Source organism: Schistocerca serialis, chromosome 6, assembly GCF_023864345.2.
Source record: "Schistocerca serialis cubense isolate TAMUIC-IGC-003099 chromosome 6, iqSchSeri2.2, whole genome shotgun sequence".
Classification (NCBI taxonomy): Eukaryota; Metazoa; Arthropoda; class Insecta; order Orthoptera; family Acrididae; genus Schistocerca; species Schistocerca serialis.
The window spans coordinates 486,145,399-486,159,332 of record NC_064643.1 but is presented as its reverse complement, the minus strand read 5'-3'; the positions used below and the strand labels follow the sequence as shown (position 1 = coordinate 486,159,332).

Genomic DNA, 13,934 nt, shown 5'->3' with positions numbered 1-13,934 from the left:
TTGCAACCTACATCCTTCTGAATCTGCTTAGTGTATTCATCTCTTGGTCTCCCCCTACGATTTTTACCCTCCACGCTGCCCTCCAATACTAAATTGGTGATCCCTTGATGCCTCAAAACATGTCCTACCAACCGATCCCTTCTTCTGGTCAAGTTGTGCCACAAACTTCTCTTCTCCCCAATCCTATTCAATACTTCCTCATTAATTATGTGATCTACCCACCTAATCTTCAGCATTCTTCTGTAGCACCTCATTTCGAAAGTTTCCATTCTCTTCTTGTCCAAACTATTTACCGCCCATGTTTCACTTCCATACATGGCTACACTCCATACAAATACTTTCAAAAAGGACTTCCTGACACTTAAATCTATACTCGATGTTAACAAATTTCTCTTCTTCAGAAACGCTTTCCTTGTCATTGCCAGTCTACATTTTATATCCTCTCTACTTCGACCATCATCAGTTATTTTGCTCCCCAAATAGCAAAACTCCTTTACTACTTTAAGTGTCCCATTTCCTAATCTACTTCCCTCGGCATCATCCTACTTAATTCGACTACATTCCATTATCCTCGTTTTGCTTTTGTTGATGTTCATCTTATATCCTCCCTTCAAGACACCATCCATTCCGTTCAAGTGCTCTTCCAAGTCCTTTGCTGTCTCTGACAGAATTACAATGTCATCGGCGAACCTCAAAGTTTTTATTTCTTCTCCATGGATTTTAATACCTACTCAGTATGTTTCTTTTGTTTCTTTCACTGCTTGCTCAATATACAGATTGAATAACATCGGGGAGAGGCTACAACCCTGTCTTACTCCCTTCCCAACCACTGCTTCCCTATCACGTCCCTCGACTCTTATAACTGCCATCTGGTTTCTATACAAATTGTAAATAGCCTTTCGCTCCCTGTATTTTCCTTCTGCCACCTTTAGAATTTGAAAGAGAGTATTCCAGTCAACATTGTCAAAAGCTTTCTCTAAATCTACAAATGCTAGAAACTTTGGTTTGCCTTTCCTTAATCTGTCTTCTAAGATAAGTCGTAAGGTCAGTATTGCCTCGTGTGTTCCAGTATTTCTACGGAATCCAAACCGATCTTCCCCGAGGTCGGCGTCTACCAGCTTTTCCATTCGTCTGTAAAGAATTCGTGTTAGTATTTTGCAGCTGTGGCTTATTAAACTGATTGTTCGGTAATTTTCACATCTGTCAACACCCGCTTTCTTTGGGATTGGAATTATTATATTCTTCTTGAAGTCTGAGGGTATTTCGCCTGTTTTATACATCTTGCTCACCAGATGGTAGAGTTTTGTCAGGACTGGCTCTCCCAAGGCCGTCAGTAGTTCCAATGGAATGTTGTCTACTATGGGGGCCTTGTTTCGACTCAGGTCTTTCAGTGCTCTGTCAAACTCTTCACGCAGTATCGTATCTCCCATTTCATCTTCATCTACAGCCTCTTCCATTTCCATAATATTGTCCTCAAGTACATCGCCCTTGTATAGACCCTCTATATACTCCTTCCAGCTTTCTGCTTTCCCTTCTTTGCTTAGAACTGGGTTTCCAGCTGAGCTCTTGATGTTCATACAAGTGGTTCTCTTATCTCCAAAGGTCTCTTTAATTTTCCTGTAGGCAGTATCTATCTTACCCCCAGTGAGATAAGCCTCTACATCCTTACATTTGTCCTCTAGCCATCCCTGCTTAGAAATTTTGCACTTCCTGTCGATCTCATTTTTGAGACGTTTGTATTCCTTTTTGCCTGCTTCATTTACTGCATTTTTATATTTTCTCCTTTCATCAATTAAATTCAATATTTCTTCTGTTACCCAAGGATTTCTACTATCCCTCATCTTTTTATCTACTTGATCCTCTGCTGCCTTCACTACTTCATCCCTCAAAGCTACCCATTCTTCTTCTACTGTATTTCTTTCCCCCATTCCTGTCAATTGTTCCCTTATGCTCTCCCTGAAACTCTGTACAACCTCTGGTTCTTTCAGTTTATCCAGGTCCCATCTCCTTAAATTCCCACCTTTTTGAAATTTCTTCAGTTTTAATCTACAGTTCATAACCAATAGATTGTGGTCAGAGTCCACATCTGCCCCTGGAAATGTCTTACAATTTAAAACCTGGTTCCTAAATCTCTGTCTTACCATTATATAATCTATCTGATACCTTTTAGTATCTCCAGGGTTCTTCCATGTGTACAACCATCTATCATGATTCTTAAACCAAGTGTTAGCTATGAATAAGTTGTGCTCCGTGCAAAATTCTACCAGGCGGCTTCCTCTTTCATTTCTTAGCCCCAATCCATATTCACCTACTATGTTTCCTTCTCTCCCTTTTCCTACACTCGAATTCCAGTCACCAATGACTAATAAATTTTCGTCTCCCTTCACTATCTGAATAATTTCTTTCATTTCATCATAAATTTCTTCAATTTCTTCGTCATCTGCAGAGCTAGTTGGCATATAAACTTGTACTACTGTAGTAGGTGTGGGCTTCGTATCTATCTTGGCCACAATAATGCGTTCACTATGCTGTTTGTAGTAGCTTACCCTCATTCCTATTTTCCTATTCATTATTAAACCTACTCCTGCATTACCCCTATTTGACTTTGTGTTTATAATCCTGTAGTCACCTGACCAGAAGTCTTGTTCCTCCTGCCACCGAACTTCACTAATTCCCACTATATCTAACTTTAACCTATCCATTTCCCTTTTTAAATTTTCTAACCTACCTGCCCGATTAAGGGATCTGACATTCCACGCTCCGATCCGTAGAACGCCAGTTTTCTTTCTCCTGATAATGACATCCTCTTGAGTAGTCCCCGCCCGGAGATCCGAATGGGGGACTATTTTACCTCCGGAATATTTTGCCCAAGAGGACGCCATCATCATTTAATCATACAGTAAAGCTGCATGCCCTCGGGAAAAATTACGGCCGTAGTTTCCCCTTGATTTCAGTCATTTGCAGTACCAGCACTGGAAGGCCGTTTTGGTTATTGTTACAAGGCCAGATCAGTCAATCATCCAGACTGTTGCCCTTGCAACTACTGAAAAGGCTGCTGCCCCTCTTCAGGAACGACACGTTTGTCTGGCCTCTCAGCAGATACCCCTCCGTTGTGGTTGTACCTACCGTACGGCTATCTGTATCGCTGAGGCACACAAGCCTCCCCACCAACGGCAAGGTCCATGGTTCTTGGGGGGGGGGGGGGGGGGGAATAAAAAGTTAGTAGGCTTAAATGAAGTACCAATGTTTGTAGGCCTACTGAAACAATGCATAGGGATTATACAAGACCCCTTAACAAATGTAATAAATGAATCCTTTACATCAGGGACATTTCCAGAGCAGTTAAAAAAGGCAAGTGTTGTAACTTTGCTTAAGAAAGGTAATCCAGAAGACATAGAAAATTACCAGCACATTTCCTTGCTGTCAGCATTCTTAAAAAGAATAGAAGCAATTACGAAAGACAGGATAATGAATTACCTGATAAATACAATCTTTTAAGCAAATCACAGTTTGGTTTCCGAAGTGGCAAAAATATGGAGTCAGTCATAGTAGAATTCACAAAAGTTGTACTTGATGCTCTTGATAAAGATGAGTGTGCCACAGGCATATTTTTGGATCTTTCTAAGGTGTTGATACAGTCGACCACAAGATTCTATTAAATAAATTAGAAGCATTAGGAATGAGCTAGGTAGCTAATGACTAGTCTCGATCATACATAGCAGATAGGGTACAAAGAGTAGAGATAGCACATACTTCAAATATATCTACATATTTAGTAAAATACTTATCAGAACCAAAATACATTAATATAGGGGTTCTGCAAGGTAACATATTAGGACCAATACTATTCCTGATATAAATCAATGACTTCCCAGTAGTGTTACTCATAGTGAAAAAATTCTCTTCGCTGATGACAGCAATATTATAATCACTGAGAAAAGAAGAGAACTTCTTGCGAGAAAGCAAATAAAACTCTCAAGGAAGTTTATGACTGGTCAATAAGCAATAAAGTGACAATGAACATAAAGAAAACTAATGTCATGCATTTCAGTTTGAAGAGGAAAAATGACAGTGTTAAATTAAATGTAGATGGTACCTTATAGACTGTGTAACAAATGCAAAATTTCTAGGAATGAATATTGATCCTCAGTTGAAGTAATGTGAACACACAGAGATACTTGCCAACAGAATGTCATCAGCATGTTATGCTCTTAGAATCCTATCATCAGTGTATAACATGCAGTGTCTTTTAGTTACATATTATTCATATGTACACTCAGTTCTTAGCTATGGCATTCTTTTTTGGGGAAAAACGCACAAAATATGAACACAACTTTCAAACTCCAGAACAGAGCCATAAGGATAATAACCAAAAATACTAGTCGAACTCATTGTAAAGATCTGTTCCAATCACGGGGGATTTCAACTACTCCATGTGAATACATTTACCAGTCTGTTGTACACATAAAAAATAACATTGACAATTACTGCACAAGCAGCTCTGTCCACGACCATGCAACAAGAGATAGACTCAACTTACTTTTTCCAAGAAAAAATAATCATAAAACTCAAAACAGCATTTTCTACCAAGGAATAAAACTGTACATTAAATTACCCAAAGTGATTAAAGAAATTGCAAAAATACACTTATTTAAAAAGTACCTGTTATGCAATACATTTTATACATTGAAGGATTACTTAGATAAAACGGAGTACAGATTTGATAAAAATGTTTTACAGATAAATAATAATAATAATGATTATAAAACATCCATCATTTCACATATCACCTTCACTTTATGTTTTTTCCTTCTTTTTCCTTTCTAGAAATACTTACCCACAAGCTATGCGTAGCTCAGTACCAACACCTCTTCCTCTTTCTGAACTCAACATCTCACTCATTATGGACTCAGTTTTTCAGGATAGGAAATGGAAAGTTGCGGTGAAGAAAATGGCCGAGAGATCATCTGTGTGTGTGTGTGTGTGTGTGTGTGTGTGTGTGTGTGTGTGTGTGTGTGTAGTGAGTGAAGTGTTATGAAACAATGTGTGTATAGTTTGCGCAGTGACTGATAGTGAGATATGAGTGAACAGTGTGACATTGCATTATTTAATAAGTTATTTGTAAACAAAGTATTGTATACCAGGAGTAAATCTAATGATTGTCTCTAACTAGAAGACTATATATATATATATATATATATATATATATATATATATATATATATATATATACGAATTAGCTTATTTTAAATTGGTCTAAACTTGTAAATACTCTGACATGTCCTGTAGCGTTGTAAAAAGAGATATATGAATGAATAAAGCTACTACAACTATTACTACTACTACTAGAACTGAAGGCTTTCAAGGTGGCTGGACCGGCGTAGAAGTTCAGCGCAGGTAATCAAAAGCGGAATTCGCTTTATGAACACCCACACTCTGAGTGGTACAGAAAGCCAGCTCTGCCAAACAACAGTACTCTTCGAGACATGGAGAAGAATCTTTTTGGATAAGATAAAAACCTAAGCCAAGTGCAGCGTTTCGGGACGCTGCAGAAGGAGAACCGCCATTTACCCCGGCAGCCTTGCCATGGTAAGACATTTATTTCAAATTCCTGTAACAGGCTTTATGACTGGTTCAAAATATTTATACATTTAGAAAGTTATTAGTGGACAGAACTCTTTATATCTGCTACTATTGCCAGGTAAAATTCTGCTCTTTCAGAAAGCTCAAAGTTTCAGAGGCCAACGAGTGAAGAGTAAACACTTGCTGCCAGGCGAGGCCTTGTGTTGTATGGAACGTGTCTCCATTTTAGAGCTGCATACAGAGGCCAAACTAGGCTCAGAATCTCCAGCCATTTCTGCTGCGACTCCCACCTTCACACTGTATGAGCGTGGTAAGACTGCTTCGGCGTTGCAGTCATCGATTCGGTAGGGATGTGAAGTTAGTTTACTTCCGTAAGGAGGTAATTGAGTAGTTTTAACGTTTTGCAGCTAGCTAGTTGCTTTCCATCGTGCACTTTACTTTTTACTTTTTTCTTGTTCTTTCTCCAATCCGCTAACCACACTTACAGTCATTGGCCATATTCACAAATTATGCTGCTTATTATGCTTTTATCACACTCGTAAATCTGTGCCGAAAATATATTTCACAAATGTAAACCCTTATCCAATTACCAAATGTTCATTTGCTTATCTCAGTGAGTAATTCATGCGTTGACGCGTTACAGTAATAAACCTGATAGTTATAGTGACCAGCTGTTTCTGTTATAGATAGATGATGCCCTCTGTTTAATATATCCGTACGTGGTGTGGTACCCATATTTCCATGCTTGATTGGGCAACTGTCAGGAAAGAATCGCTGTCGGCGTAAGAGCTACCTCGCCTTGAACAGTGTGGGGCTGCGGTGAAGTAGAGTCGTAGATAGCGAGAATAGGACCATTCAGTATTTGAGAATGAAAGCACTTAGTGACTTGCAACAAACTTTACACGTAATTTCTAACCTTCACGAGACTTTGTCTTGCTGACAACGTACACGAAACGATTTAAGGAAAAAAGCTTATTGCTTAACACATTTTCGTTGTTTACGAAGTAAAATTGTCACATCAGACATTACGATATAATTTAATACTTCGTAACTATTAACTCTCTTAGCAACACAATTTACAGACAAAATTGCCAAATACCACAGAGTGTATCTGCAAAAATATATGATTATGTGACACATAGTTCAGGAAATATAACATTATAAACACTGAGACGCGTAAAAAATTGCGGCGTCATGCATGACGTTTTAATTTATTACTTCTTTACTACTAACTTTATTCTCAACACAGTATCCACATATACCACTGGATGTACCTGAAAAAGTATATCATTTTATGACACATAGTTCAACAGATATGACATTATAAACAACGAGCTGTGTGAAAACAAAACCACATGGCAAAATTCACTAGAGATACCGGTGAAGTAAGTGCAAAAATGTGAGTGAAATATGTTAAATATGTTTGAAACACATGTGAGAAGACCGACTGCGGGCAAAGCCATGGATAAAACGCTACTTATAAACACCTAGATCGGTTTCAAACAAACTTGGTATGCATATTACTTACTGCTACTAATACTGCTAGGGTAAGAACCAGACTTCTATTGGTAGGGGGGTGATAATTTGGTGAGAAGGGGGAAGAGGAGATGGACAGACAGCGAGGGTGGATTAAGAGATGGACACAGATAGGGAATGGAGGAGATGGCCACAGTGAGGGGTAGGGAGAAACAGAGAATAGGAAGAAGAGAAGATGGACAGAGAAAGAAATGAGGAGGAGACAGACAGTGGTAGGGGACATAGAAGACAGACAGAGAGAGGAGGAGGAAGAGGTGAACAGAGAGAAAGGGAGGAATAGATGGACAGTGAGAGGGGGAGGAGGTGATGGATAGACGAAGCAAGAGGGGAGAAGATGGACAGAGAGAGGAGAAGGCAGAAATAGAGGGGGAGGAGGAAACGGAGAGAGAAAGGAAAGAGGGAGAGGGAGGAAGAAATATACAGGGAGAGGCGGAGAAGGAAGACGACAGAGGAAGGAGATGGACTTAGAGCGGTGAGGAGGAGATAGAGGGGGGATGAAGAGATAGACAGAGGGTGAAGCAGCACATGGCAATAGAGAGGAAGATGAGTTGATGTTGATGTGTTGAGAGAGGAATAAGAGCAGATGGACAGAGAGAGGGGCAGCAGAAGATATACAGATAGGGTAGAGGGAGGAGGCAGAATGAGATGGACAGAGCGAGGGAAAAGAGATGGGCAGAGAGAGCAGGTAGGAGGAGAAGCACTAACAGAATATTGGAACAAATACATGCTCGGCAAATGTCGGGTACTTAGATAGTTCACTTCTTTAGTGCAGCAATTATGCTCTGTGACAGGCCCTAAAGCGTTTGATTTGCACCACAAATTGTATGCTGCATGCAGTCGGTTGTGATAATGATATATGATCCTCTGTTAGATGTTTGAAAAATGATAAAAAGTCATCTGTCTGACAGAGTGCAGTGGACAACAAAACTGAATCGCCTTTCCAAAACGAGCGATATGGTGCAGTGGTTAGCACACTGGACTCCCTTTCCGGAGGACGACGGTTTAAATCCATGTCCAAGCATCGTGACTTAGGATTTCCGCGATACCCCTCAACCGCTCCAGACAAATGCTGGGATGGTTCCTTTTAAAGGGCACAACTGATTTCCTTCCCCATTGTTGAAACAATCCAAGCTTGTGCTCCGTCTCTAACGATCTCGCTGTCGACAGGACGTTAAACCCTAGTCTTTCTTTCCTTCTTATTTGAGTTTTTAAATACTTCTCTGAACAGAAATAAATTTGTGCTCAAGTTGGGGAGGGACTTAGCTAGATTTGGTACAAGATGACTCCAGCCGAAAAAGGGTGCGATCGTACATTGCTTCGTTCTAAAATCAGTGCAGCGCCTACATCTGCAGTGTCATTTCACGCACTAATGCAGACATTGACACAAAGTATTTTGACACGACACGATATTCAGACAAGAGGCTTAATCATGCCATAAAGCACCACAGACAACTTAGATGTACAAATTCAGTCTATTTAAATACTTTCACGAGTTTCAGAACAGCACAGTCGTGCTGCCACGTTTTCTCTATAACGCTACGGTATTTTGCTACAAATGTCGGTCACGGCAGTATACCTGCTACTCGGCGACTGCAGCCATCACACAGCTGCATCTATTAGGGTAACGGAATTCCGTGTCAACTCAGCTCTTACACCAAAAATAACCCTTTCATTTAATAACACAACAAAATTATCTGATTTCAACATATCAAAGTAAATTGTACCTTTCACTTTAGCCTGAAGCGGACATCCAAATTGCACGTCGTGAAGAAAAAGCTAGAACTCGGTGGTGACGGAGAAGCTGAAAAATGGAGCACGAAGCACTACACAAAGTCAATGAGGTGTAACGCCTTTCGCTACTAAAGAAAGTCTCCTGGTGTATGATATTTGTAGATTTTGAAACATCGAGCCAGTACGTGTGACCTGGAGACTTTCTGATAATTTTCGACAGTTTACAGTACCTGTCGTCGTTACACAATTCAGTGATTGTTTGGTAAAATTTTCTTGGTACGACTGATTTATTGAGTCACCGGTACAAAAACCCCTGTTACACTTTGGAGGACAATACTAGTCCATTTTGAAAACTTTGCATAGTTAGATACAATCATGAAAAGGGCCAAGAATTTCTAAGATTTATTCACATCAGTTGCTCTACTCACTACAACCATGTTTAAATGGGTGCTAAGCGATATCACCAAAATATTAGAACTCAGTACTAAGCAAATACCATCCACTACACAGACTATGCTAGAGTGCTCGATTACTGCATACAAGATATTTAGTTCTCATACGTAGCGTTATACAGATACTTTTTTTTAATACCATTTTTGTTCAGTAGTAAGAGTAAGGAAGTCGACTTAAATGCCTTATTGTCTCACTTGCTTTGCTCCTATTCAAAGCGGTAAAGTTAATTCTTTGAACCAATTCACTCACTTAATTGCGACAGGAAACAAGACATGTAGTTGAAAGACAATTGAAATATTCCATGAATTTTACCGAAAGAGAAAGAATGTATCCTCTATGGAAGACCTTCCGAATGTGAGACAAAATTCGAGACATATGGTTTTGATTTATTAACCGTACTTAACCAGATTGGTTAAAAACCTTCGGTAGATCATAGAAGTAGCGCACAGTGATGTTTCTGCTGCATGGACGTAAGACGCTGCTCTCAGAGCATGTAACTTCGGCGTGTCTAAAGGTTCCTGTCATCTGCATGGTTCGCCATCTTGTAGTTAGGCAAAAACATTTCCATCGGTCTGTACGTGTTAAAGAATCATTTTGAACTTTGTATCGACATGCGACGTAAAAAGGCTGATGTGGGAGCATGAGTTTTCGTGGCAGCCATATTGTGATTAGGCAAGAAACAAAATATTTCATCTTTGGCCAGGACTATCAGACAGTTGCAATTCGACATCCAGATAGCATAGAAATCAATGGTCGCGCATATCAATTATTGATCGCAATTTCTCTTTGAAGTTATAAACTTAAGACAAATGCAAATAATTTTACTTCCATAAGCATTAAAATGTTTTAAAAAGCGCCGAAAAATTACTCATTTAGCAAAAAAAAAAAAAAAAAAAAAAAAAAAAGAAAGGAAGGAAGAAAGAAGAATAAGTACTGGAAATCAACGTATATCATTTATAACGAACTACTAGTGTTGAAGAGGGGCCACGTATGTGTAGATGAGATCAAAGACGGACCTTATATTTGTCAACGACAAGGTATTGCAGGATCCCATAATATGTATTTTCTATCAGAAATGTGTTCTTCTACCTAATAGAGACGGACGAAATCACGAACATAAAGAATGCTAGGTTATGAGAAGTTCACTTGCATTCTGTCTGAGTTACGTAATATGATAACGTATCCTGGATATCAACGAAGGAGTAAGATGTCAGGCTGCGCACTGTTTAGGATAGCTTAACCAGGACAACGAATGCTGTAGAAACGTGGATGTTGGTGCTAGAAAACCATAAATTGGTGAAGCAGCAGCTCTGATCAGCGGTAAATGTTGCAGAGACGAATTGCAGATCAGCTATAGACGAGAAATGCCATCGTATCTGATGTCCATAGGCGGATTCGTGTTGCCAGAGGCATTTCGTTCTAATGAATGGCTGCAACACCTGGAAATCTGTTCATTGTCCTTTACAGATTTTTCACGTACGAATACACAGGGAAGAGTAATTCATCCTGACTACGTAATCTACTCATTTTCTGCTTAGAAAACAAAATTTACTCTGCGTCTTAACATGATGCAGGCCTTCTGATCTATGGCACATTGTCAGTTTCATTTCTGGCTCAGTCAGCCGTGCTAGGCTGGACTACCACCGTCCGGTCCCTCTCGTTCCAGTAAAATCGTAAGCGATCACGCATAAATGTAACTGGGTCAGTGATCAATAGCTCTGCACATTACTCAACTGTGTTTATAATCCCATAGACGGGGCGCGAATTAATTAACATTGCTGTAAGTATAGAAGCGATATTCGAAGTATGTGTTTTGTCTTTTCACTTAGGATCTTTTTAATATGCAGGGTGATTCAGCTATCATTACCGATGTCATTTCATTCAATCCGGACTGTTATGCCTGGTCTTCAAAAATCAAAGTGAGATTTTCACATTCTCCCGCTCGCAACGCCCGAACTATGAGTCCTGCAGAAAAAAAATTAACATGACCTTTTTGTAGGAAATTTAATGTTAAATTTTGCACTGGGGTATGTTTCCGCTGCAGGCCACGGTTTTCGAGTTATTCTACAAAAACGTACAAAAATGACATTCAAACGCCCTTCCACCCCATACTCATCCTTCACCAATCATGGTTTCTAGTACTTTGTTCGCGGCACTCCTTCCTACCACTGTACAAAAATTTCACACTACACGAATCGTTCCCGATATTCGACCGTTTTTTGTCTCTATTGATTGAGCTAGTACGCCACCAGCATAGTCGGCTACTTCGTTAACATTGGTAATTTAAACGTGCCGGTGAGTATACTGAAATAGAAACGACTTTAGTAAACTTTTCGCTAAAGCTAATTATGTTGGCAACTCGATCCAAATTAAAACCTTACAAGCATAGTAGTTTCGTAGTCAAAAGGCCTAACGAATTGTTTATTTTACGCTGTTAAAATATACAAAATTCTTAAGCAAAATTTTAAGAAACGTCGGTACTTGTAAGTACTCTACTAAGTCCGGGGCGTAATTAGACCAGTCAATGAAGACCACAACATGTCGAATATGGGGAATACTTCATGTAGTAGCAAATTTTTGTATAATGGTAGGACGGAGTGCCATGAACAACGTACTAGGAATCCTGAGTTATTGTTGGGGGGAGGGGGGAAGGAGGGGTAGGGGGCGTGGTTAGTGTGGGAGTGGGGGCGCTTTTTGAAGGACACTTTCGTATGTTTTTCTCGAATAAATCGAAAACTACAATTTGTAGTGCAAACATACGTCAGTACAAAAGTTAGCTACATTTAATTTCCTATCAGACAGGCCTGTTCATTTTCTTTCTGTAGAACGAACAGTTTTGTACGAGTCGGCAGTTTCCCACCGAACTTCCCGGAGACGACTTACAACATACGCAGCACTTGCGCAACACAAAGGATGTCCCTTCACGTGCAAATGTTTGCACACCGAGCAATTTATGTGGACACCTAGATAGCGAGAGCACGTACCTGTGTCGGGAGGACCTGGGGCCAGTCGAGCGCGCTGCAGATTTGTGACTGGCAGAGCCCCTCAGCGGACGGCCGCGAAGGAGGCGGCTCCCCACAGCAGGTGTCCAAGGACGACCGGCTGCCGACTGCCGTACAGCGGGTTCCCCACGGCGGGCTCGCCGACCGCAGAGGCTGTCGGGCCACTTCTGACGCAACAGTCGCACTTCGCTCGCCCATTTCTTCGCGGCGAAGTAGGGGAGCTTAAACGCGTCGCCGAAACTGTGATCGTTAGGGATGAAACACCAGCGCAGCTGCAAAACGATTAGTAACGGAATCATTCGCGTCTTATCGAAGAGGTGTGCGGACATTTGCCACGCCGGACATTTGCCACGGTTTTACCTGCTCCGAAGGGTTGGGTCCCTTGTCTCCCCCTCCTCCTTCTCATCGCTGTCGCGCAGTAAAGGTACTTACTGAGCCTTTCCATTGTTTCAATTAACATAGAACCAGAACTTGGATTTTCCGCCAAATTTCTAGAGAAACCTTCGTTGTGGAAACTATTAAATGCATCTCGCATTGAAATCCGCTCCAAATTTCAAGCCTCAGTAACACTTCGCCAATCTTGGAGATTTTGCGATCGTCTAAATTATACGTGCCTTTTTCGGCGCTCCTGCAGAAGCTTTCTGTCGTGTTTTGTGTACCATAAGGGATCAGTTTCGTCTCTTATTAATTTATTTGGTAGGAATCTCTCGAGTGCTGTTGATACTATTTCTTTGAACCAAAGCCACATATGGTCTTCACTTACATAGTTTGGAAGTATTGGAGACTGTCTCTTAGAAATACGGCAAAAGAATTTTTAGCTGATTTTATAAATAGATATATTTCACGTTTACTTTTGGTGAATTTCTTTGTTATGGAATCGAGCCTCGCTACGAGAGTGTGTTCGCTAATCCCTGTATCCGTCGTGACGCTCAGGAATATTTGTGGCTAAGAAGTTAAGTGTGTTTTCGTAAACACAATTTGAATGGTCTCGTGAACTAATTGTTCAAAATAATTTTAAGAAAAGCGTTTAGAACAATTACTGAAGTTGTTTTCTATCTACAGTAGGGTCAGAAGATGTATTTTTGTTAACATACCGAAGGTAGATTGAAGTCACTACCAACTATAATTGTATGAGTAGCGTACCTATTTGTGATGAGACTCAAGTTTTCTTTGAACTGTTCAGCAACTGTTTGATCTGAGACCAGGGGTCGGTAAAAGGAACCAGTTATTAATGTAGTCCGGTTGTCGAATATAACCTCTGCCCATACTATGTCACAGGAACTATCTGCTTCAATGTCACTTATGAGCTGAAACACACATTACATTATTTTTCCTTGAGTTGCGCTTCTTGTTTCTGTTGTAGTGCAGATCATTACAATTACGGCTTTTCCCTCCAAAACCTAGCATGCTTTCTCTATGACCCTGTAAATACCAGAGCTAAACAATATAGAATAACAACGTACGTTACAAGAATAGCATTCTGTATTACTTCATTTCCTTATTTCTAACATTTTAAAATTGTATATCGACTTTAGATGACATGTCAATCATAGATGTTCTTATCTCTATTTAGTGAACGTATTTTCAGTCATGTTTTGAACACTGTCCCGCTACGCTTTATTAACTAAT

The 13,934-nt window shown here is 40.1% G+C and overlaps 1 protein-coding gene across 1 annotated transcript in view; it reads right to left on the bottom strand.

Moving 5' to 3' along the window:
* LOC126484945 (cytochrome P450 4C1-like) overlaps positions 1–12,503 on the bottom strand; it is a 299,145-nt gene extending 286,642 nt beyond the window's left edge. The window contains exon 1 of the mRNA XM_050108545.1: positions 12,288–12,503. Within this exon, the coding sequence (XP_049964502.1) occupies positions 12,288–12,503 (216 nt within the window). The remainder of the gene's footprint in view (positions 1–12,287) is intronic.
* Positions 12,504–13,934: the final 1,431 nt, after the last annotated feature.